This window comes from Carettochelys insculpta, chromosome 1, assembly GCF_033958435.1.
Source record: "Carettochelys insculpta isolate YL-2023 chromosome 1, ASM3395843v1, whole genome shotgun sequence".
In the NCBI taxonomy this organism is placed as follows: domain Eukaryota; kingdom Metazoa; phylum Chordata; order Testudines; family Carettochelyidae; genus Carettochelys; species Carettochelys insculpta.
Genome location: NC_134137.1, coordinates 264,336,482 through 264,362,724, shown reverse-complemented (window position 1 = coordinate 264,362,724; position 26,243 = coordinate 264,336,482). Strand labels below are relative to the sequence as shown.

The 26,243-nt window shown below is 45.5% G+C and overlaps 1 protein-coding gene across 5 annotated transcripts in view; it reads left to right on the top strand.

The window, feature by feature from the left end:
* Nucleotides 1–26,243, top strand: part of TMTC1 (transmembrane O-mannosyltransferase targeting cadherins 1) — a 262,529-nt gene that overhangs the window by 70,862 nt on the left and 165,424 nt on the right. For all 5 annotated transcript variants that reach the window (XR_012647083.1, XR_012647084.1, XM_075006402.1 and 2 more), the window contains 2 exons: nucleotides 11,300–11,381; nucleotides 12,022–12,125. Coding sequence is in view for 3 of the 5 variants with exons in the window: in XM_075006402.1 (XP_074862503.1) it covers nucleotides 11,300–11,381; nucleotides 12,022–12,125 (186 nt within the window). In the remaining 2 variants the exon portion in view is untranslated. The remainder of the gene's footprint in view (nucleotides 1–11,299; nucleotides 11,382–12,021; nucleotides 12,126–26,243) is intronic.

Below are 26,243 nucleotides of genomic sequence, written 5' to 3'. Positions count from 1 at the left end.
AGACACACAGGCACCTTCCTTGGCCCAGGCCTGGAAAACTTTTCACAGGTCTGTCTTGGCCACTAGTAGATGATGGGTTGGAATCGCTCCTTCCCTCCTTGAGCTGTGGCAGGCCACTTGGTTCAGAGCTCCATGCAGTCCAGGGTTCCCTGCCCCGATCCGGGCTCACCTTTGCAGGATTCTCCCCAGCCCTCAGCTCCACCACTGCACATCCACGCTGCCTTGTCCAGCTTCTTTAATTTCGATTTGGTTTCCAGGTGCTGCCACTTCACAGCGGAGTTGCTCAGCGTGGTTGCAGGCTCTTAGGCTAATGCCCTCTGCACCCCACGATTCCTGGAAGAATCCCTTCAGTGTGCCAGGCTTCTTGCGGGTCACAAGCTGCCCAGGGTTAGGCCGTAGGCCCCTCCGCCCTCTGGGACCGACTCCAACAGACTCTTAGAGGAACCCCTTCTTCAGTGTGACACCCGCTCTCAAGGACCATGAACACAGTGTCTTGGGAAGAACTTATTCAGCGTCAGCCTCCTCAGGGGTCACTTGTTCCTGGGGGTTGGGCTCTCGGCCCCTCCACCTTCTGGGACCGACTCCAACAGATTCCCAGGAGTAACCCCTCCTCGGGTGTGACACCCCCTCTCGAGAACCACGACCACAGTTGCTTGGGTTCAGCCGCAGGCCCCTCCGCCTTGGGGAACTGCACCTCACTGCCCTTCAGCACACCTGGGTCTCGCAGGCCCCACATCTTCCAGGGCCCCGGTCACTTACTGCTGGATGCTGCATCCTCGGGGTGCAGAACATCCCACTCCTGACACCAGTGTGATGGGGTTCTGGGGTCCCCCAAGCTTTGCACCCTGTCCGCAGGCAGGAGAGTCTCTCACTCAGCAGGAGAACAGCGGGTTTATTAGCCGACAGGACACAGCATCGTAGAGAGGAGTCAGTACAGCAGGCAGAGACAGCCAGTTCCATCCATGTTGAGGAGAGGAGGCCCCGAGGGGCCCCCAGAGCTGGGGCCTGGCCCCCTCCTTTGCCTCGCTCTCCCTCAGCCCAGACTAACTGCTTCCAACTCCCAGTTCCAATTCAAACCCCTCAGGCTCCACCTCCTCCTTTGTCTGCAGTACAAAGGTGTTACCTGGTTGTCAGGGTTACCCTCAGCAGGAGCCCCACACCCTCTGTGAGCCACTCACATACACACAGGTATCCCCCACTCCATCACACCTGCTCTGTCTGCAGCTCAGTGGAATTTGAAACAGGGGTACTGAATTGTCCTTTGCCAACATTGGCCACAAGTAAGGTGTCTCAGAAAGACTAAATAGGCAGAGAAGTAATACCACTAAGGTGACCATCCGTCCCATTTTGGGCAAGACAGCCCCATATTTCAGACGCCAGGAAGGTGTCCCAATTTATTTTAACAAAGGGCTGGTTGCCCTGTAATTGGAACCCCTGCGAGCTGACCTTTTCCCCCTGACCAGCGCGCAGGCACAGTTGCTGGCTGGAGAGCACTTTCTGGCCACAGGACAGGGAGCCCAGCAATGTGAGGGGTATGTTGGAGCACAGGGCAGTGGTTGCCGCCTGGTTCCTGGCTCACCATGCCTAGGGGGAGCTGGGAGCCCACCTGCATGGCTGCCACCCACTTCCTGGCTCCCCGTGCCTTGGGGGGAGCTGGGAGCTTCACTGGTGGGCTGCAGGAGCACAAGAGCCTGGTGGCACTGAGGACCAAGGCAAAGACTCTGAAGGACCGTCTGAGGGAGGAGCAGGCCAAGCTGCATGACATGGTGCATGAGTTGGGATCTGGGCACACAGCAGCGCTGGGCCAACACTGAGCTGCTCCCCCCTGCACTGCGTGTTGTCCTTGGGCGAGTGCGTGGCCTTGCAAGGGGGTGAGGAGCGTGTTCCCTTTGCACCCTGTTCCCTGGGCAGGGCAGGGGAGTGGGGGAAGGGATGGCTGCAGCTGCTTTGTGGGTGCTACGATGCAGGGTCATCTGTGTGGGTGGCAGCAGCAGCGAGCAGGAGGTTCCCCTTCCCCTTTCTCCTGGGCTGGAGTTTCATCTGCACGGCAAGGCTACAAGTGGGGAAGCCCCACCCACGGTTTCCCAGGCACTGGTACAGCACCTCCCAGCCCCAGTGAATCCCCCTGCCCTGCCCAGCTCCCTAGCACTGGGCAATGCCAATAAATGATCTACAGAAGTGGTCATCTCCTTTCCCTTTTACTCCACTTGCTAGAGAATAATATAACCTTGTTGACCTGAAATCCCTGAGGTGCAAGGCATTAATAATATTTATTATTTCTTTCCATTTTTTCCTACTAATTTTATATGTCAAAATTGATATATTTTTCTTGTCCCGTGGGGGTGATTTTACCAGTGGTTTTTTTTTCAAATTTGTTCCTCCTTTCTCTGCTTTTCAGGTCTGTTGGAAGGGGAAATGCACCTGTGTATAGTGATCTATGTGATCTGTTTGTAACTCCAGGGCATGGCAGGAATGGGTAGATGCAAATTTCAGATTTTTAAAAATAAATACTTGTTTTTTTTGTAGCAAATGAGTCATTTTCTTGCCTATGTTTGATTATCATAGGTTTTGTCAGTATCCTATTAATAACAAACATGGAATGGAGATGGCCTCTTTGACATCGGTCTAAATCAATACACACTTGCAGTATAATTTCTATAGTATATAATCAGTAGGCTTCAGTTCAGCAATACTTAGGCAAATGCTTAAAACTGTCTGGCTGTGTCTACACTAGCCCAAAACTTCGAAATGGCCATGCAAATGGCCATTTCGAAGTTTACTAATGAAGCTCTGTCTTGGCTCCTTCCCCATTCTAGCAAGACAAATGCAGAAGTGGGGGCCAGCAAAAGTACCTCCAAAATCTTATCTACCAGGTTTTGGTATAAACTTCCCCCCAAAATCCTAAAAACCTTAGATTTTGGGGATAAAATTCGTTGCCACCACCCAAGTAATAATAAGGAAACCAGGGACAGACTACTTGGGAAGTGGAAAACCAGCCCCAAAAGTGAAAAACGAGGACACAAACATTAACCAATACCCGGTTAATAAAAAGAAAAAGAGAGAACTTTTATTATTACAACAATATTCCTGTTGCAAGCCTCATGACTAGATGGAAGAGTCACAAAGTAAAACACAGGGGGAGTCTCCACCATGGGCCTAGAACTTAGTTACAAGGAGAGTAAAAGAACATTTCTAAAACGTGCACAGACATCAGATCCCGCTTCCCAAACCATAAAACAATAAAGCCTAACAGACTTATCTAAACTTTACCCCACTTACAGAAGATTGAAGGACCTGTTCTTGGAGGGAGATATTCTGTGTCTCTCTCCCTCATGGCTGGAAAGAAGAAGAAAGACCAGAGGACAGAAAAAGGGAGGAGCCAAAAAATTCAATTTTTACCTACATTCCTATAGGCCAACCCCACCTGGCTAAGGAGGTTAACCCTTTTACTCCCAGGCTGCTGGCTAACCCTCATGATCATGACAAGCGTTGAAATACATATTCAGTGCCTCATTAGAATGCCGGCAGCCGTGGCACTTTGAAATTGACGTGGCTCACCACCGCGTGGCTTGTCCAGACGGGGCTCTTTTTCGAAAGGACCCCACTAACTTTGAAATCCCCTTATTCCTATTCCTATTCCTTATTCCTCTGCTGATAGGAATAAGGGGATTTCGAAGTTGCTGGGGTCCTTTCGAAAAGGAGCCCCGTGTGGACAAGCCACGCGGTGGCGATCTGTGTCAATTTCAAAGTGCCGCAGCTGCCTGCATTCTAATGAGGCGCTGAATATGTATTTCAGCACTTCATTAGTAAACTTCAAAATGGCCATTTGTGTGGCCATTTCGAAGTTTTGGGCTAGTGTAGACATAGCCTCTGTATTTAATAAAACATATGCTTAACTTTAACTGTGCATACTCTCATCATGTCTCATTATGCTTGTGGAGCACTCTCCTTATGTTTACTTCAGAGATCAGTAAATTAATGTTTTTCTGAATTTCATTTTATTACGGCTGCATATTTCATACAGGGTTTGGTTTCCATAACAAAATCTGTGACTTTTGGCATTTTTCCTCTTAAAAGCAGGATTGTTTTGTTTTTCTAACCTCCTATGTCCATTGAGCAAAACTTCAATTTTTTTTTAATAGATTTGATTCTAAGTTGGGGTTTCCAGTCTCTTTCTGTGCTTTTAAACTATTTCCAACAGCTATCTCTTTTGGGGGAAATAACTTACTTTTCTAAATCCAAAATTACAATGGTCACTTTTAGAAGTGAGAAAACCACAGATATCCCCCCAAAACTAGCTCCCTGCTTAAATGGCTTTTCGCTTCTTCAATTTTATTTTGAACTGTAGCTATTTGAAAAATGTGAATAGACATCTGAACTCCTACTCTTTTATTAACTTGCAATCAGGAAATCTCTCTTCAGAGAACACAAACATAAACAGGGTGACTATCTGTCTCGTTCTGGCCGGGACAGTCCCATATTTCAGGGTCCAGGAAGGTGTCATCTTCTCCCACCCCCTACCCCGTTTCTGGCCTAGGGAAATATGATCACCCTAAATACCACCCAAAATACATCAGGAACATACCACAGTTCTGGCAAAACATCATTTTGATGAGCTGAGTTACTCATATGGTTACCCATGGATTTGTATTTCTATGTATGTCTTTTTCTAGAGTGGATGGCCAGGACAGCTGCATCAACCGGCAGAGTATGATGTTATCCTTCATGGTTTTCCTCATATATTTCTTAGCACAAACTCTTTTTTTTTTAAGTTAAAAAAACCTTATTTCCCAATTAATTTCTGTGTAGAGAATTTCTCTGGCTCAGTTTTAACATGTCAAAATCATTTTGAAAAAAGATTATGAAGTTCACAAACCCTTGAATGCCTCTTGGTTTTCCCATCTCTCGTTGTCCCTCTCCTTCCTTCTGGTGCATCCTTGCTTGATGCTAAATCTGCTTTGCAGGTTACAATGTGGACGATATGTAACATTAAGAGGGATTTCTGGGCACGTATGAAAAAAAACAACTCTGGGCAAATTGTTTAAAACTGGGCCACTTATAGCCCAGACTGGAGTTTCCTTCTCAATAAGGCAAACCAAACCAGCCACAAAAGTACTTCTGCTAGCCCTCTGTCCAGGCTGAAGTTACACAAGCAAATCCCACACCTTCTCCAGCTGCTCCTAATGCCCAAAGCAGTAATCCTCCTTCCTCAGGTGAGAGGTTGTGAAAACCTATTTCACCAAATCTTCGTCCAGCCCCATTCCCAGATCAAACATAAGTAGATCTTACCCAAAACAGCACGTGTGCCAATCCTTTAGTTTCTAAGGCTGTGTCTACATGTGCTGCTTCTTCCGGAAGAAGCGGCAAACTAATGAGCTATCCGGAAGATGCTAATGAGGCGCGGATGCTCTTCCAGACTCCAAAGTCCGGTTTGTTTCCAGAAGATCCCCGCAGGCCCATGTGTCTGCACATGTACTTTGGAGTCTGGAAGAACTCCAAACAGACTCCAAACCAAGTGCCCATATGCAAATGAGGCATGAAAAGTTTGCATCCGTGCCTCATTAGCATCTTCTGGATAGCTCATTAGCATGCCACTTCTTCTAGAAGAAGCGGCACATGTAGACACAACCTAAAGGTATTAATAAAGAGAGAATAGGGTGAGAGAAAACTTGTTAAAGTAGTCAAATTACATACATAGATGAAAGTTATTGATGCAGGCCACAGCAGCTATCTTGAAAGTCTCTGAAAATACATCCTCTGAGGGATGGATAACCAGTCCATACAGGCTTAGTTCATGAGGACTGAAAGATAAAGATGGCCACTGCCTGGGTCATTTTTACAGTCTTGCCATTTGGAGGGAAGCACTGCTCCTAGACATGTACTCAATGGAGGATCACCTGATCAGGTTACTTGTTGCGGCATTCTGCCATTGGCTGCATGGTTAGACAACACATCTCAGTCAGTTTTCGTAAGATGTGGATTTGAAGTCTGAGTCTCTGTTCCTTTGTTCAGCTCATTGTCACGTGACTGGGAGGTAACCACACCCTCCATTGTGAATCCCAGCACTAAAACATTTGTAATATAGGTAGGCCACGTCTACACTACCCTTCTCTTTTGGAAGGGGTATGTAAATGTCATGGATCAGAAATGCTAATAAGGCATTGATCTGAATATTCAGCACCTCATTTGCATAATGGCAGCCACCCAGAGCATCAGAAGTGCTCCTTTCTAATCAAAAACTAGCCATGTAGATGGGGTTCCTTTGACAGGAAACCCTGATTTTGAAAACTCCCTTCCTCCCAACTGGGAAAAAATTGGGAAGAAGGATGCTTTTGAAATAGGGGTTTCCTTTTGAAGGAACCCTGTCTACATGGCTAGTTTTCAATTAGAAAGCAGCACTTCTGATGCGCTGGGTGGCTGTCATTATGCAAATGAGGTGCTGAATATTCAGATCAATGTCTCATTAGCATTTCTCATCTCTTCCGAAAGAGAGGGGTAGATGCAGCCATATAGAGCCAGTACCCATATTTCACATACAAAAATGGCACAGATATACAAGTAGCATAAACCAATTCAGTGCATTGCCAGCTTTCATTAGACACCTCACCTGGCCCATGTAGCACAAGATTTGGTGCAAATTTAATACAGTGGTTACAGAAATGGTTTTGTATTTATTGGAAAAATCTGGTGACATCACACCACAGCCAGGCTCAATACACTGGTTACTTTTCTTTGGGTGTGTTAGTGCTGAATGACTTAAATGCTGCATGAAGACCCATCAGGAAGATGGGGTTTGGTAAAGTGCCATAAGGCTTGCTCTGTGGCAGGCTGGGCCTTTTGTAGTGTTGTGGGACACTTTTAAAATTAAGTACTGCTTTTAAATAGTGATGGATTGACACAACACTGGAAAAACTGTTTCATTATGCTCGGCATGATGAAGATGGGAATGAGAGTGTGGGTTGTAGAGTGCATTTTATTTATGTATGTTGCAGGCCAAAATGTCCAAATCAATAAGCTTAAAAATTATGTGGTCTATCTTGAAAGGAGAAGGAGCAGCTTTAAACCATTAATACTAGGCAGAAGTAGCATTTGGGCCCTCCAGGATGGGATAGATTACATATTGTTCATTTTCCTCTCTCGTATTATTTTCAATCACACCTGGAACATTATAGAACTCGACAGTCTCAGGCTTACTCCTTTCAAAGAAAGTTGAATCCTTCTTATGCTCCACAGACTTCTTTCTCATACTGTTTGCCTTGCAACACCCACCACCAGAAAAGGACCAGCAATCAAAGACGTCTGTCACTACCCTTGAAATTTCAGGATCTAGTCCCTTTTATGAACATTTATCTTTAGACTCTGACTGAGAAGGAACAAACAGATGGTAAGTGGGGGTTGGTTGGTTGCATCTAAAGACCTTGATTAGGACCTATTGTACTAGGCACTGAACAAATAGTACAAAAGCAATTCTTGTTCCAGACAGATTAGTCTAAGGTTAGGTTATTCTTTCCTTATTTTTATTTAGTATATTGTTCCTAAGGACCTCTTTCCGGTACAGACCTCATAGCGGGACAGACGTCAATGTCTTTATGCTGTTTTAGGGCCGAAGAGTAGATGCTTTCTGTAGCGACAGAGGGAGTCTTTCTGTCACTGTAGGTAATTCACCTCTCCAAGCAGCGGTAGCCAGCTCAATGGAAGAATTCTTCCATTGGTGTAGCTACTGTGGACTGGAGCATGGATTTTTCACACCTCTGAGTGCTGTGCCCATGGCAGCTTAATTTTTAAATACAGATTGTGCCTGGTAGCTTCTCCAGACTGGAGCATACATCACGTAGATGGAATCTTTGGAGATCAGGAGATTTTATCAGATGGACTCTAAATAGTCTCTGAGCGTTTGCCAGCTGTGACCCTCCCCCTTCCTCTGATTTATAACTTTGTCAAATTTGGGTTGATTTTCATGGGAACAACAAAAGGCACATCCCTGCCATAAGGACTTCATTTTGGCAAAAAGCAGTCAAGTAGCACTTCAAAGACTCTTTAAAGTAGCACTTTAAAGATACAGAGGCTCTAGAAGAATTCCACAGAGACTTTAACAACCTACATCCCACCATCAACTTATGCCTCGATTACAACATGCAAGAGATACATTTCCTGGACACTACAGTACTAATCAAGGATGGCCTGATCAGTACCACACTATACCGAAAACCTACTGATCGCTATACTTATCTACACCCTTCTAGTTTCCATCCTGCACACATGACTAGATCCATTGTTTACAGTCAAGCTCTTAGGTACAATTGCATTTGCTCTGATCCAACTGACAGAGACCAAAAACTACAAGAACTTTACCAAATATTCATAAACCTGAATTACCCACCAGGACAAGTAAAAAAAAAAACAAATCAACAGGGCCAGACGAATACCCAGAGACCAGCTACTCCAAGATCGGCCCAAAAAAGCCAAGAACAGAACACCACTGGTCATCACCTACAGCCCCCAACTCAACCACTGCTTTGAAGTTTGAGGCTCAGAAGCAGCAGAAGTAGCAGCAGCAGCAGCTGCAGGCGTGGCTGGAAGTAAAAATAGTAAAATACTTGTCTGCTTGCCTTCTCACATCTTTCTATCATACAGTTATTTGTAACATTCAATCAATTCTCTCATGAGAATTTTAGCTTTCTGAGCTCTTTCAAAATTGCTATTGTTTTCGTCCAACAAAGCACAGGCGCGGCATCCTTCAGTCTGCATGGTCTATGGATCGCGCCCTTTATAGTTTCAATTGAGGACTTCATTTACAGCGTCTACTGTGACTATGAAGACCCACACGAGAGTGACAGTCCTTGCTGCATCTCTTGCAGATGTGGTGGGTGTCTGGCAAGTCCTCAGTGTGCTTTCTGTGCGCTCGCTTCTCCTCTGCTAGCTGTCTGATCCTCGTCTCGCCCTTCTGAAGGCCCTTGTGTAACCCCTGCCTCCATCTGCTGCGGTCATCTGCCAGTTCTTCCCAATTGTCCAGCTCGACGTCCACCTCTCTGAGGTCTCTCTTGCAGACTTCTTTGTAGCGCCACTGGGGGCGTCCGGGAGGTCTTTTGCCAGAGGCTAGCTCACCATACAGGATGTCTTTTGGAATCCTTCCATCATTTATCCTGTGGACGTGGCCAAGCCAGCGGAGCCGACGCTGTATGCCCGCCAGGAAAAGAGGCTGAATGTCAACATCATCGTCTTCTTCCTCTTCCATTGCAATGGGAGGACGAAAGATGCCAGAGGCTGACAACTATACGTTAGAGGTCATCCACGAGTTCAACGCTGCCTGAGGAGGGTGTGCATGGTTGAGATTCCAGCTTGCACTGCCTCAGGCGCATCCTTGGAATATCATGGAAGGACAGAGTGACCAACACCGCCGTCCTCGAGTGTGAAGAACTCAGCCACTCTTCATCTTCCTCACCTTTGCCTTCATTTTCTACTCCATTCACGCCAATGCCACCATCACCAACCAACCAACCAACCGTGACTCTCCTCGCAGTCTCTTCTCACCTCATCTTCTCGCCTTTCTACATGATGTCAACTTGTTCTCTGAGTGTGATGTCATTTGCATTGTTTTCATTGATTTCTTTTGTCTTTACTGTTCTGTTCTTTCTTTGCATTAAAGGTTGAATTACATAAACATTGAGTATCATATGTATATTTTGTTTGTGAGCGTAGTCTTAAGTGTATGGTGCGTAATAGCTATGGAAGAGCTTAACGAGAGCAGGTAAACAGCCATATTATAGAGTAATTAATGAAGGGAAAGTGTCTTGTTAGGTTCTGTTATGATAACTAATGTTAACTATTGAAGTAATTGCGTTCATTTTAATGGGATTTGGTGTTTTCAGGAATGAATTACCCTTGTAAGGCGGGGGAAGACTGTACAAGGGTAAGTAGTGGTAGTAGATGACAAGGGCCTAAGGTGATCCAGGTTTCTCTGGAGTTAATAGTTCGGGGTACTATGTTCTATGCATGCCACTTATAGAAGGTTTTTTAAAAGAATGCATCTTCTAGAATGTATCCAGCTACACTCACTTTTCTTTTGTTGTTGAATTTCAATTCCTTCTCATTCATGTTTTGGTTCTGCTGCTTTTGTCAGCAGTGAAAGCTTTTCTTCACATTTCAAAGGTGCCTACCACCACTAACTTCCTGCTATGGAAAAGTGGAACAAAAAGCCATGAATTAAGAAACTTTCGTGTGGAAGTGGTATGACCTTATTTTTGCTGTGACTTCAAGGGCTAAAGGTAGTTGGAGGATCCTGTGTATTGAGAGATTTGCAGAGGAAATCAAAAATGTCTAAACTTTTTGCAGGAATAAGTGTGACTCTTTCCTTGCATGGAGTGCTGATGCAAGCATTGTGACCTGTGGTATAATCTAAATTTCTTAATTCCTTATTTTTAAAATTTTCTTAAATGTTGAAAGAAAACATTTCTTCATTGTTTTTCTAAGTTAAAAGCATTCTCCTCCTCCTCTCTCCTTATCCCCTTCAACAATCATCTCTGATGTTTTATTTGTTTTTCTTCATCAGGAAAAACAAAAAATAAACTTCTGTATAGGTGTATTTTTTACTTTAATGCCATAGTGACAGCCATGAATTATTTTAAAGTGGATATTAGAATTTAGAGAACACTTTCGTGTATTAAAATAATTTTGAGAGATCAGGTTTTTGACCTTTATAATGTTTGACATCAAGCTTTTAATTTGACCTGCTTGTGGAGCATGGAGGGTTTGCACAGACAAAGGGCATCTGGTATACTTAAATCACTGCAATTAGTAATCATAACAGTCTAATCAAGTGACTTGTAAGAGAAGCAGAGTATGTGAAGTCTACTTAAAAAGTGTAGTTTAATGAAGCTTGGTTCTTCTTGGCCATTCCTCAGTCTCTAGTTTTGAAGCACAGAATTGGAGCAAGGAGCCTCTGAGTTTTAATCATGGGCTGACATTGACTTCTTCTGTGCTGGACAAGTCATACATGGAGATTTGTGAGCATTAGGTAGCTGATGGTTACAAGTAAAGATCGTTGGAGTAAATGTTTTGATAATGTATGCAGTTTTTTAAAATTTGAGTTGTTAAATCTTAGAAATAAAATATTGACTAATCTTAATTAGAAATGTGTTGAAAATGGAAAATGCTACAAATGCTTAGATTTTAGCTTTAATTTGAACACAGTAATAGACAGAGAATGGTTAGAGCATTGTGACTGATATTTTTTTCAGTGTGAAAAACAAGTTACTTTCCACTAAGTATTTAAACAAGTGTTTGTTCGTTTGCATTTCAGCTATCTGACTGCAAGTAACAATAAGAATTTCTTGTATACTGCAAGGCCATTTTTGAAGAGGGCTGCTTTGGTAATAAGTTATGTAAGTATGAATGTACTTAATATGAGGTAGTGTTGTGTACATCCAAATAATATTAGCATTAATGTTGCTGAATACTATTGCCAACAGACCTAGATGGCTGAAATTGCAGTTGAAATCCTATTTTAAATGGTTTGATTAGATTAGATATTAACTCACAGTTAATCTTGAAAGATAGACCAAGAAAATTTCAGATGGGCAGTTAGATGCAAATGTTGCTTTTTTCTACCTCAAATTTATTCACGTAGGTTGTCATTTAAAAAGCAGTATATCCAACTATCCCGCGGTTGAGCCGTTCCTAAACAGGAGGAAAATGTACTTTAAGTATACCACTCTGAGTTAAATGTCAAATAATGGCTTTACAGTGGCAGTGGTTTATTTTTTATTATATGTTCAAGGATTAAAATCCAGCTATGTCACTGATACCAATAGAAATTGATTCCATAGCTGCCCTGCAAATTGATTGGACATGAAGTTTGTTGATTTCTTTGCAGTGTTTGCTAAATCTGAGCCATTTTGGGGATGTGGGGTAGGGAGAATAGGAAGTTTAGAGTTTGTGCATTAAAAAATTGCATTTCCTTGTACAATATAATATTTCCCAAATGGAAGTAACCTTCTCAATAGACGTTGTTCTTCTCCAAAGGTGACTGTTGTTTTATATTTCCGTCTCTGGATAATGGGAGGTTCCATGCCAATGTTTTCAGAACAGGACAATCCAGCTTCGTTTTCCCCTTACTTACTTACAAGGTACAGTACCCATAACTGCACAAACTTATTACCTATATAGAGTTTTCTTGAACCAAGATATTTTAGTCAGGGAATCAACAGATTTTTGTTTTGTTGGTTGACTTCCTCACAACTGCATTTCCTTATTGCTGTCCTAAAAGTAGAGAACTTGGCATTATTTGAACCACTGAAGAATGGGACTGATTATGCTGTAGTGGTACACTTTTATTTTTAAGCCAGTAAGTTTATCTTTTTAAGGATAAGGTTTGTAGCCTAGTGCTTTGAGCACAGTGACAGGAGTCCAGATATACCAGCTCTGATGCTATTTATTTCTGCGATGTGGGGCAAATCACTTGCCCTTTTTGTTTTAGGCAAAGATTTGGTAAAAGGGAAGTAATGATACTTAATAATCCCTCTGGGAAGTTAGTGAGCAATTAGCATTTTGAAGATATAAGGCAAGATAAGGGTGTTGGGTATTAATCTTTTTGCTCTTATACAGATGTATTTCAGGGTGGGCCTGGGTGCCAGGGATTAATTGAAAACAATGGTCTGAAACTTGCAGTTTTTCTACAGAAGGTTTTGAGTTTTATCATTAGATTCATAACAAAATAGCATAAAAAAAAAAAACTAATACAGCAACAATGATCTTCCATTTCCCCCATAGTTAGACCAAGGCTCTGTAGTTGTCACTTTCCACAACCTAAATTGGACCAGGACAATATTTGGATTTGAGGTCATACTGGAACTTCAGGAAGTATTGTTATATTATAGAAAGTGACGTTCTTCCATCTGACTCAGACCGAACCAGTATTTTAGGATGATGATGGGGAGCTGATTTATATTCAGAGGCTTTACTTTAATTGATAAAACAAAGAACATGCAAAGCAAGAAGAATCATATTTATAAGGATGTTGTTTTGAAGAGAGGATGTGAAAGTAATTTAAAGGTTTTTGTTCCAAAGTCCCCACTGGTTCCAAATGAAAGGGGCAACAGTCCTGTTTGATAACATTTTCTTGGAATGCTGATTTGTTGTTTTTAAAGACTAAAGGCTCAAACACAGCTGAGATGGCAGATTGAGATCAAGAAGCTGTTACTAAACATCTGGAGCAAAATTGAAATGGATCTCATTTGAGAAATTACTGTAATAATGTGCCAACAGCTTCCCATTACTAGAAATGCTAAAACTGCTTTCTGGGAACATACTAGCTAATTTGGAAAGTTCTACACTTTTACATATAATACATGTTGAGAATTTGTTTGTTCCTCTACTTAATGGCTGTGTCTACACGGGCACAAATCTTCAAAATAGCCATGCTAATGTCCATTTTGAAGAGTACTAATGAAGCGCTGAATTGAATATTGAGAGCCTCATTAGCATTCGGACGCTTCCGGCTGCTGTGCTTTGAAAGCGCTGCTTTTGAAAGCGCGCAGCTTGGCGCGGCTACATGGGGGTCCTTTTTGAAAGGACCTGCACCTTTTGAAATCCCCTTATTCCGATCAGTGATTGGGATAAGGGGATTTTGAAAGGAGCGGGGTCCTTTTGAAAAGGACCCCTGTGTAGCCGTGCCGAGCCACACACTTTCGAAAGCAGCGCTTTCAAAGCACCACAGCCGAAAGTGTCCGAATGCTAATGAGGCGCTGAATATTCAATGCAGCGCCTGATTAGTAATCTCGAAATATGGCTATTTCAAAGATTTTTGCCTGTGTAGACACAGCCAATATGTTTAGCCTAAGAGTAAGGTCATATAATATAAACCAACCCAGTATGATATTTTGTAACTGCATATGTTTTATTGTATTTGCAATTAATATGTTACATTTTTTTTTGCAACAAATGGATAGCTTAAAAAAAAGCTAAACTAGTCAGTGTAAAATTGAATATTTTCGTGATAATAGCACAAAGGGTGTTTTTCATTTTTTTTGTTGTTTTTAGTGGCATACTTCTGAAAAGCAACTAAACGATAGCACTGTAGACTAAGAGTACAGCTGCACTTACTGCTGCGTTGACACTGTGGAGATTGATCTTCCAGGATTTGATTTAGCACGTCTAGTAGGGACACACTAAATTGAATGCTTAAGGCATCCCCACCGACTCTGGTACTGCTTACAGTTGCAAGTACTAAGGAAAGTCAATGAGAGAGTTTCTCTTGTCAACATCCTGCTGTGGGGATGTTGGAGAAGGATGAGCTAAGGTATGTTGACTCCAGCTATGCAATTCTCATAGCTGGACTAGTGTAGCTTAGGTTGACTTTCTCCCCTCATGTAGGTCAAGCCTGAGTTACTCTTTATCTGAGGACAGGTATAGTACCGGGAGCAGGTCAGATGGAAGAATGTCACTTTCTGGCTACGTCTACACTTACTAAAACTTCAAAATGGCCATGCTAATAACCAAATCGAAGAATACTAATGAGGCACTGAAATACGTATTCAGCACCTCATTAGCATGCCGCCAGCCACGGCACTTCAGAAGCACTGCGGTTCGCTTGCCCTCGGCTCATCTACACGAGGGTCCTTTTCGAAAGGAGCCTGCCAGTATTGAAATCCCCTTATTCCTATAATTCTGGTTCTTGCACATCTCTATGAACAAAACACTTCAAAAGTGCTGCAGTTCACTCACCCGTGTCTCGTCTATCAGCTGATAGGAATAAGGGGATTTTGATGTTGGTGGGGTCCTTTTGGAAAGGACACCTATGTAGACAAGCCACGAACAAGCAAACCACGGCACTTTCGAAGTGCCGTGGCCAGTGGCATGATAATGAGATGCTGAATATGCATTTCAGCACCTCATTAGTATTCTTCAATTTGGCCATTAGCATGGCCATTTTGAAGTTTTTAGTAAGCGTAGACATGGCCTCTATAATATGACAAAACTTCCTGAAGCTCCAATATGACCTCAGATCCAAATATTGTCCTGGCCCAATTTAGGTTGTGGAAAGTGCACAGGGAAGGTTGAAGTAACTATCTTTACAAGGACAGAAGGGTTCATTGTCCAAGGCTATTTCTGTTCTTAGCCTATGCCGGCGCTGCTAGCAAGGGTACCAGCTGCAAATGTGTTTTGTTCATAGAGATGTGCAAGAACTAGAATTTTAAAATTTTGTGTTTCTGATTTCTCCTTGCCCCCCCGCATTCCAAGTCAGAAATACATAGTTTTCTGTAGAGTTGGAATTTTTGCCAGTTTGAAAGAACCAAAATAAAGTTTTCAAAAATGTCTGGATGGCCCAAGCTTGCTGCCCTGCTGGCAACCCAGACATACCACATGCATGGTGAGCAGCTTATCAGCCAGCAGCCCAGCTAGTCTGCCTGGCTGCTTGGTTTCTGCCTAAAGTTTGATTTGGTCAACATGCTTTTATGGAATGTTTCTATATTTGAATCAGCATTTTCCAGTGGAAAGTGTTTGTCCAACTCTAGACTTTATAAGGTGATCCTCTGTGAGATGGACATTGACCAAAATAGTTCATAGAATATTAGGATTTGGAAGAGACTTCAAGAGGTTATCTAGTCCAACCTTGTATTCAAAGTCAGACCAACCCCAGCTGAATCAAGGCCGGGCTTGAGAAAGCCCTGGCTGGAATAAAACTTTCTAAGAATGGAGATTCCAGAACCACTGTCGTTAACCCTTTCCAATGCTCAACATAGATCTCGCCCACTGCAACTTGTTCTGTCATCTACCACCACTGAAAGTAGCCTGACTCCATCCTCCTTGGGAACCCACTTAAAAAGATGAAGGCTGCTATCAAATTCCCCCTGCCCCTTATTCTTCTCTGCAGATTAAATGAGCCCAGTTTCCTTAGCCTCTCATCCTAAAGCACGTACCACAGACTCCTGATCATTTTTGTTGCCCTCTGCTGGACTCCTCCAATTTGTCTACATTCTTTCTGTCATGGGGTCCCCAGAAATTGGATGCATTACTCCAGAAGTGGTGTCACCAGTGCTGAATAGAGGGGAATAATCACCTCACTCAATCTGATGTCAGCGCTCCTACTGACAAAGCTCAGTATGCTGTTTGCCTTCTTGGCAAAGAGGGCACACTGACTCTTATCCAGCTTCTTTTACTGTAATCCCCAGGTCCTTTTTGTCAGAACTGCTGCTTAGTCAGTCCCTAGCCTGTAGCTGTGCATGGGATTCTTCCATTCTAAGTGCATTGCTCTGCACTTGTCTTCATTGAACCTCACCAGATTTCTTTTGGGCCAATCCTGCAATTTTTCTGGGTCACTCTGGATCCTACACCTACCCTCCAGCGTATCGATGTTTTCCCCCAACATAGTGTCATGTGATAACTTGCTGAAGGTGCAATTCATCCCATCATCCAGATCATTAATGAAAATGTTGAACAAAATCCACACCAGGACTGCCCCTTGGGCATTCCACTTAATACCAGCTGTCAACTAGACATCGAGCCATTGAACATTACCTGGTGAGCCCGACGGTCTAGCCAGTTTTCTGTCCATCTTATAGCCCATTAATTGAGGTCATATTTCTTTAACTTTTTGGCAAGAATACTGAGGAAGACCATATTGAATGTTTTCCTATTGTCAAGGTATATTATATTCATTGCATTCCCCATAGCAGGAGAGCCAGTTATCTCACCATAGAAGGCAATTAGGTTGGTCAGGCATGACTTGCCCTTGGTGGATCCATGTCGATTGCTCCTGATTACCTTCCACTCCTCCAGGTGTTTCAAAATGGATTTCTTGAGGACCTGCTGGATGACTTTTCCATGGACTGAAATGAGGTTGTGACCAGTCTGTCATTCCCCAGATTCTCTTGTGGTTTTTTTTTGTTTTGTTTTAAAGATGGACTCTCCATTTGCCTTTTTCCAATCATCTGGGACCTTCTCCAATCACCATGAGTTGTCAGAGATAATGGTCAGCAGCTTTGCAATCACATTGGCCAACTCCCTCAGCATGTTCAGCTTTTCTAAATAGTCCTTAATCCGTTCTTTCACAACTGAGGGCTTCTCACCTCTTCCCTATGCTTTGCTGCCTAGCTCTGTGGGGGAGGACCTTGTCTGTGAAGATCAAGGTTTAAAAAAAAAGAAAGAAAAAAAAAAGCAATGAGTACTTCAGCTTTTTTCACATCATGTATTACTAGGTTGCCTTATCCATTCAGTAAGCATCCCACACTTTCCCTGACCACCTTCTTATTCCTAGTACACCAGTAGAGACCCTTTTTCTTATCTTTCACATCACTTGCTAGCTGCTATTCCAATTGCACTTTGGCTTCCCTGAGCAGAGCTCTTCATTCTTGAACAATATTTTTATATTCCTTTCTTCTCATATATCAAAGTTTCCAGTTTTTGTAAGCTTTTTTGTGTTTAAACTTACCCAAGAATTCTCTGTTAAGTCAAGCTGGTTGCCCACCATATTTGCTATTCTTTCTGCACATTGGGATTGTTTGTTCCTAAGCTGTCAGCAGAGCTTCTTTAAAATGCAGCCAGCTCTCTTGGACTCCTTTCCCCTCATATTAGCCTTCCAAGGGATCCTGACCATCAGTTCTGTGAGGGAGGCACAAGTCTGATTTTTCTGAAGTCTGCTGCTTTCCGTGCTTCCTGTTGTTAGGATCCTGAGCCTAATATTCCTTGTGTGACTGGTAAGGCTTTTCCAGTCTTCCACAACACAAGCATTTTCACTAACCTCCCATTAAACTGTCTATTTCCATATTTCTTGATCATGTAGATGCATCCTGTAATTGTGACAGTTTGAAATGGTTTGAAAAATAATCAGTTGTTGTTCAACTCCCTAATAAAGTTTCTGCAATTCTGTTGTGTGTGCAGAGGTACAAATCGTTCAAAGGTCAGCGTATGGGCTTATCTGTTTGGCAGTTTAATATGTGGAACCACCACTGGGACTGACAGCCACTGTGGGCCCTGGCTTTGTGCCACAGAAGGTATGGGGCCAAAAGGCCAAAAGGTGGGGAATCTAGGGCAGTCAGCCCTTAACACCGCTCAGACTGAATTGCTGCCAACCCACCCATTCCTGAGCTGCACAGAACGGTGGAGCAGCACTGCCATGGCATTTCAAAGGGGCCCAGAGCTTCAGCCGGCTACAGTGGAGGTTAGGGCGCTGGGCCCTTTTGCAACACCAGACCCCTGTGCCACTGCCCCCTTGCCAACGTCCTCTTCCCTCCCCTACCCCCGGTTAGTGGACTGACTGCTGGTGACTCACCAGAGCTGCTGTTGCAGGAGCCACGCCAGGGCTGCAGGAGCCATGCTGGGGCCATTGCTGTCACTATGTGCTTGTCCCACCAAGTGGTGGGGCACATGCGTGGAGCAGGCGGAGCAGCTGGACGGCATTCCACTAGTGTGGCTCTGAGGAGCCGCGTGTGGCTCTGGAACCCGAAATCACCACACCACGGTGTCCTGTTCTCCACATGTGGTGAGTGGCGAAGGTTTTGGACACTGTAGCACTAGAGTTTGGAAATGGGGCCTCTCGTATCCCACACGAGGAACCCTGGTCTAACGAATCACTGATTATAAAATTAATAAACACAAGGTTCACATCACTGCAAGCTGCTGTCACAAGAGTTGTTATGGATAAATGCCACAGCGCAGTAAACCTCAATCAAGTCTGTGACAACATGCTTAATGGGATTAGGATGAAAGGGAGGAAAGATGTAATGAGAGCTACAAAGCTCAATGTAAATATTTTAGTGAAGTGCAGTTAGAGCATTAGCAGGACGTTCAGCTGTAGGTTTGTCATGCTTCAGATGTTCTGCACAATGTTTCTTTATTCTGCTGTTTGAGGGTAAATATTTAGGTCCTCTGAATAACGATGAGTACATTTGTACTCCTAACTCCTGGTCAAGATTTAGGAAAAATATCCAACACAGTACATTTTACAGCAGTTGGAAGAGAGTGAGAATAGCAGCAGCCTTACCAGTAAGCTCAAAATGAATTTTTTAAAAAAAGTCTCTCTTCAGATGTAAATGTGTATGAACCATTGCTCGTAATGGCTGTTGGATGGCCATAAATCCATCTGTTGAAGCTATATATGAGTCCTGTGTCTTTTAACATACCTGGAAATAAGACTGCTTTGACAGATAAAAATGTTGCTTGGTCAAATGGTTATTTTTGTAATTTGAATTCAGCACAGTGGAAATTCAGAACCCCAAAGAAACACTCACCCACCAAAGTTTATTTTTACACTTCATTTGAATTTATGTGTGTTTGCCATTTAATTGAGGCTGTGTGGCTTCAAAGGGAATACAGCTATTGAGCTCACGGAATAAACCTGCTGTGGAAGCAAATCACTGCACCAGCTGAGTCTGGCAAGAGAAGTCAGCTGCAATAGCCCCTGTGAGATTTGCACTTGACCGTGTGCTAGTAAACCAATATTAAAACCAATTCTGCAACATACCAGTCCATTAATTAGCCAACCAGCATTCTGACTCTTGCCCACACATTTTGAATTTAAGCACACTTGCTGATTTTGTCAGTGCATTTCATTTCATCTGCATTTCAGTGTAATATGTGCAATAGATCTTTTATTTCAGTGGCCACTTTTTTGGTAAGACAGGAGAATGAAGAGACAGCAAGAAATCTTGTCTCGCTAACTCGGAGACCCTCACCCCAGTGCATGTGTTAAATTTTAAAATATATTTTCATTTAAAAAGAGGGAGACCCTAAAGGTAAAATTACAAAGTACAGGTCTCTTTCCGGATGTGGGAACCTTCCCATCTCATGCCAAAGCGTAGAGCATGTCTCTTAAGTAGTCTCACATGGTTTAATGCACTAGTAGATGTTGCTAGCCTGAAATATTGGTTAACAGTTTTATAATGGGGCAGTTACAAACCCTGTTTGTTAAATAAGTATCCCATGGGTGCAAATAACTGGACATTCAAAGACAGATTTAGGAAACAAACATTTTAAAGATTAATATCAAACATTTACTCTTAGCCATGTCTCTTTTTTTTTTTTTTAAATCCATTGCTAACAAAGGACTGGAAAAAGTAGCTTGACCCTTTGAGTCAAACAGCCAGTGTCTATTATTATTATTATTATTACTTATTCCACTTCCAGCTGGCATTGGATAGGTATAAATAAGGCTGTTTTCTCTGGGGTCAGTTGGACTTTTTAGACTATCATTTTAGAATTTCTGTCTTGACTGATTTCTAGGAGATCAATGTTTAACTTCCTAGAGGGCAGTGATCCATGTGTCAGTCGTTGCCCTGTGGACTCACCAGTTCCCCCATACTGTAAACCTTGATTGAAGCCCTGGTATGTAGCCCACAAACTCTTAAATTAGCTGAGGGTGCTGCCGGTAGCCATTGCTGTAATTTTTAGCTAGGAAAATGGTCACATTTGTACACAAAGTATGGAGAGACTTACAGGTGTGGGGAGAACAAGATTGGTGCCAGGGTTTTGCATACTGCAGTGTTATCATCAGGATGATGTCCAAGAGCTCAAGTTTTACTCAATTTCTCATTTGAGCCTACCTCATTTGTAAAAATTGGGTATTTTCAATTACTCAGCAGCAAAGTTCAGGAGGGGATTCAGAAACAGATCTACTAGATTCAAGAATAAAAAGATCAGCATAGTTTATACAGCATCCCTCCTCCCCAGTTGTACCTCGTAGAAGGTCCTTTTACTCTTCAGCAAGCTGCAGCTGTTTGTTTCATTCTGTGTTTCTGCACTTGGAGTACCCAACACCATAACAATAGGCAGCTTTTTTTTTTTTCTAGTTGTAACAGTTCTGTGGTGATGACAGGGAGCATATGGAGCCATTACAGGGCAGAGAACATATTTTATGGTTACCTTCAGGAAATGCTATAAGCTAAAGAGATACAAGTAAATTCCCACAGAAGTTCTGACTGGACTGGTAAGCTGCTTGAGATGTGTCTCAGAGGATATGCAAATAAATATAACTCAGATACAATTCCCCTAAATAAGATCACCTGGTTATAACTGCAGCAGCATGTATTTTACAGCATTATCGTGAGAGGGTTCATCCTCCACATTTGATTTAGGGCTTTGCAAATGATGAAAAGTGCCCACAGTCTCCAATCAGTTAAGCTGTTGATATGCCAGTCTGGAACTCTTAATAAAGGTCATCAATGACTTCTTGTCACCATTAGAAAGAACTAAACTCCCTTTGAGTACCAGGCAAAGTGCATAGATTATTTAAATAATTGAGTGATGAACTATAAGATTCTCTGAAGGCACAGCAAATCTCCTCTATGCTTCTGTTGTCTACACTTTCCCTGCCAAGAGCCTTTTGTCTGTTTGTTTGTTTTTTCCCCTCAGATCCCAGGTTAATCTGACATGATACAAAAACTGAACAATTATCTATTGGTTGTTTTCCAGACATTTCCCAGTTTTGGTGCCCTTTGAGACCATTTCTCATGCAAGCCTTCTGCTAAAATTTAGGTATAAACTAAGGCTGCTTCTATTCCTGGGTACCCATACCCAACAGCTTCTGGGAGTTTTAGCAAAAGTAACAGCATATGATTAAATTGTGCCACCTGGCAGTGTTCCAGAGTGTCACAACATTCCTTTGGGGGCCAGAGTCAGGGGATAAGCTGCGCAGTCCTGTGTGATTAAAAGGAAGAGGTTTATGCCCTCTTTTCTGCCCCACACCCGTCTGGGGTTATGGTTTGCACTTTCCAATGGTGGGTGTGAAGATTGTCCCTGGCCTTTATGCACGGCATGCAGCAGTGGGTGAGGCTGCAGGGACGGGGAAAGCTGCAGTTGGAGACCTCCCTGAGCTAACTTTGGGGGTGAGGTCAGAGGGGGAGAAATCAACAAAATTTACAAACAGAACAAACGCTGAGCTGAGCTCCAAAGCATTGGATGACCTTTTTTAGGGGGAGAACATTCAAGTGTAGCAGTCTCTTAGCAGAGAAGACCTGCCTGTGGCTATTCCATTTTAATTGTTCTCAATAATTATATGGGGCAACAGTCAATTCTTCAAGTATTTGTGTTCTATATTAGGTTTAAATAGTGGCCTAAAATAACACTCCATGCACTAATGGCAGTCAGTTCAGACTGCAGAATCATGCTTCTCTTTTCTGCAACAGATGCAATAAATGTTGTGCCAAATAAAGCACATGACAGTAAATCTAGCCTTAGAGATTTGAATTATGGGTCACCATGACAACATGTAAGAACTAAAGAAAGCTTGCAACTTCTGAATATTTCAGAGCTTATGGGGCTGGGAAAACCACATTGCTGAAACTTGGATCTCCATGTTCAATGCACAATTTAAAACCGATCTCCACTACAATGTAAACACAAGCTAACTGGCTTGATGAGGTAGGCGAGACATGTCTCTTGACAATACGTGATGCCAAATAAGAGGCAAATTCCTCCAGTTGTCTCCTCACCATGACAAGTTACCCTATGTTATCTGGGTTGAAATGCAGCAGGCCTAACAAAAAGAAATGTTTTAAGCACTGTACTTTTTACCATCTTGTAATTCCAGCAGAAATGAGTAGTAATACAGTGATGATTAATTTAAAATGTAATTTGTCAGTCAACTAATTAAAAAGAAATACTGTACTTGCTGAGTATAGCTAGGCCTCTAAAATGTAATTAGCTCTTGGAATAAGTCCACAAAGTTTCATCGCTGTTTAAAATAGCAAGTTATTTCTATTCTGTGTCAGTTTTTAGAATAATGTTTTTGAATGGTTATGCCTGCAGTGAACTTTTTCTTTATTGAAATGTACTAGATAATAGATGCATTGCCAGATTTACAGGAAATCATATATGCACCTGAATGCCTCTCCTCCCCATCCCTCTAAATAAATAAGAGAAGCAAAAATATAATAAAATTCAAAATCAGTTAAAGAGAAATATTTTATCTAAAACCTGTCACATATCTGGGCCTGATCTTCCAGTTAAATGTGCAGGTGTGCAGATTCAGATATTGTAAAATATGTTTGCTTCTCGTAACAGAGAATGCTCCTCCGTTCCTTTTAGTCTGTGATACTTCTCTTGCATCACTGGTTTGTAAGCAAGCGTTGGAGAAGAGTTTTGAATGCCTAGGGCGGGCAGCACCCAAAAGGGGTTAGAACACCAGCCCCACACTCAGTTTGGGGCGGTCAGCAGTTCACCATTACAAGACAATACAGTACCAGCCCAGCCCTCAGTCCAGGGCGGGGCAGCAGTTCATAATAATGTACAATTCTGGCCCAGCCCTCAGTTTGGGGCGGGGCAACAGCACAGGGGTTTAAGCACAGGCCCAGCCCTCAGTTTGGGGCAGGGCAACAGCACAAGGGAGTTAGCACAGGCTGGCCCTGTCAAGGAGGGGGTAGGGGGTCGCAGGCCCTCCCACTCCACTGCAACCCGGCCCTGGGGGGTCACTCACACATGACCACGGCAGTGGGGATCCAGGCTGCAACACACCGCCATGGGTTTGGGTGCGTCGTTCCCCGGGCCACTTCTTACCTCTACCTCCGCTGGCAGAAGGTCCCAGTCCATCTGGTCGGTGGGTCCCTCTAGGTCAGTCTCCTCCACGTCATCCACCTTCAGGGGCTCCAGCCAGTCACTCATATCAATGTCATTGGGATAGTCGGGCGGCGGTAGCACAGGGGACCTGAGACGATCCTTGGCCTGAGGGCTGTAGGGATCCGCCGGGACTCCAGGGCAGACCGCTCCTGGGGCTTCTTCCGAGGTGGGGAGTCTCCGCCAGTGTGAAGGTCCTGGCAGGTCTGAGAAGTCCAGGTAGTCCCCCTGGGGCATCTGGATCCAGGCTTGTTCGGAGCCGCTGGGAGCTTGCTCCCCTGGCCTGGCTGGGCGGTGCCAGGCCCTCTGCCCCTGGTGCCAGGGAGCTTGTGCAGGCGCCTCCTCCCTGCCCAGAGGCCCAGGCTTTAATGGGTCCTGAGCCCTGCCCTTGGCTCTTCTAGCCCTGGGCCCCACCCTCTGAGGGGTGGGCCTTTGGTATTCTGGCTCCGGACCCGCCCAGGAGGACCTCTGCGCAGCCTCCTCGGCCTCTGAGTCAGTAGGCGGCCTGTTGCAAGCCCTTTGGCCTGGCCGTGGGTGCTTCTGCAGGGCTGCTGCTGCTGTGGGATCCCCCTCCCACGGCTGGAAGGCGAGCTACCGGGGGCCAGCCGGCCTTGGCTGCCTGAAGCCCCCGCAGGGCTGCCTTCCCCACCCTCCCCTTCTGGGGTCAACATCCCTCCTGCCTCGGGCAGGCAGGCTCTATCTTTCTTCCCCCCCCCACCCCTCCAGCTAGTTCTTTTAGGACCTGCTGGGTGGGTGGAGGGTGGGGGACTCTTGCCCCCTGCCCTACAGCAGGCCCCCCCCCTTTTTCCATCTTTTGGGGGAGGAAACTGCTGGCCCCCCATTTGGGCCCACCTTCCATCTAGCAGCTGCTGCATCCTCACCACCTGGAGAAGGTAGGGGGCTCTCTCAAAGCGGCGGTTGGGCTCCCTCCACACAGCCTCCCGTGGAGTGGCTTGGGGAGGGGTGAGTTTGGGCAGGGCCCCCCTCCACTGGGGCTCCGGGGGGGGGGCTGCATAGCCAGGGGTGGGGTGTTAGGGCGTGGCCCCTGCACCACCCCTGCAGCCACCCCCTCTCCTACTGCCCCCCCACACCCAGCAGCCGCTGGGGCCCCCTCCACCTGGGCCCCTCCAATCAGCTGCCCCTTCCTTCTCCCCCTGTCATCTCGAGGCTCTGCAGCAGCTGCTACGGGCCCACCCCTCAGGCGCACGTGGGCAACCCCTCCCCCCATTAACCCCGCCATCCCCCCTAAGTTGGCTGTGCCTCCTCCTTCGCCCCCCCACGTGCCCACGCCCCTTCCCCCCCCCTTTTTGTTTACTTAAGCGCCTGAGCCGCTCCCCCCCCCCGCCCACACACAAAACTTTGATTCCCTCCACATCCCAGTGCAGAAACAGGAGCCATCTTACCATCTTGTGCTGGGAGTTGTGGCCTTTTTTGTGTCTCCCTTTCCCTGACCTCACTCCCCTTGCCCTGCCCTTCCCCCATCTGACTGGGTCCTCAGCCCGGACAGTGGGGGAGGGGCAGCCACGCCTCACTCCTTCCTTCCCTTCCACTCTCCTCCCCCGCTCTTTCTTAAAGGTCCCCACCCCCAATAAACTTTCTCCCTCTTAGACCCACCAATATGACCCCCATGCCCACTGGAGGGTCATCTGGTGACCCCTCCCTCCCTCTCCCCTCCACTGTCACCCCTCCTATCCCTGAAATGGCGGCCCACGCATCCAGGGCCTCCCAGAACTCTACCACCATGTCGGCTGAGGGTGCGGGCGCAGGCTCCGGGGCTCCTACTGCCTCCGCCGCGGCGCCCCCTGGCGACCCAGCCCCAAACCCTCCCCCGCAAAAGGGCAGGAAGGGCCAGGGGAAAAGAAAGGGCAAGAGCCCCGCCCGGAAGGCCAAGCCTCCCGTGGCGGGGACTCTCCCGCAGGCTGCCCAAACACCTAGTGCAGCTTCCCCTTCTTCCCTCCCCCCTGCTCCCTCCACCGCTCCTGGGGGCCCCGACCTCTCGGCCCCCAGGTTGTATGCCCAGGCGGCGGCCGCCGCCCCGCACCCTGCTCCTTCCACCTCTGCTGGGACTACCATCCCCAACGGTCGCGGCCCCTTCCCCGCGCTCACCAGGAGGCACGGAGTCCGCTGCCTCCTGGTGGCTGCCTCGCCCCACGTGGAGACCTACGTGCGGGCGTTGGCACGGGTGGCGGGGCCTGCGGCCATGGTGGCGGCCTCCCGGATGTTCGGGAAGATCGTCTTCTTCCTGGCTTCGGAGGCCGCTGCCCAGGAGGCGGTGGAGAGGGGCCTGGCGGTTGGGGGCGTGCCCGTGCCCCTGGAGCCGCTGGAAGACCTGGGCGTGCGGGTGGTTTTTTCATCTGTTCCACCCTTCCTTCCCAACTCCGCCCTTCTGCCCTTCCTCGCTGTCCTGGGCCGGCCTTTGACGGTCCTGAGTCCCCTCCCCCTAGGCTGTAAAGACCCCGCCCTACGGCACGTGCTCTCCTTCCGCCGGCAGGCCCGGGTCCAGCTGCCGCCGGCGGCAGCACAGGGCGGGGTGGCCCAGCAGGGGACTATACTGGTGCCCTATCAAGGGGCCCAGTACTGGGTCTTCTATACCCTGGGGGAGGCCTGGTGCTTTATGTGCCGGGCGGCGGGGCACGTCCGGAGGGATTGCCCCCTGGCCCGGCACGAAGGGGAGCCCGGGACCTCCTCCGACCCGGGGG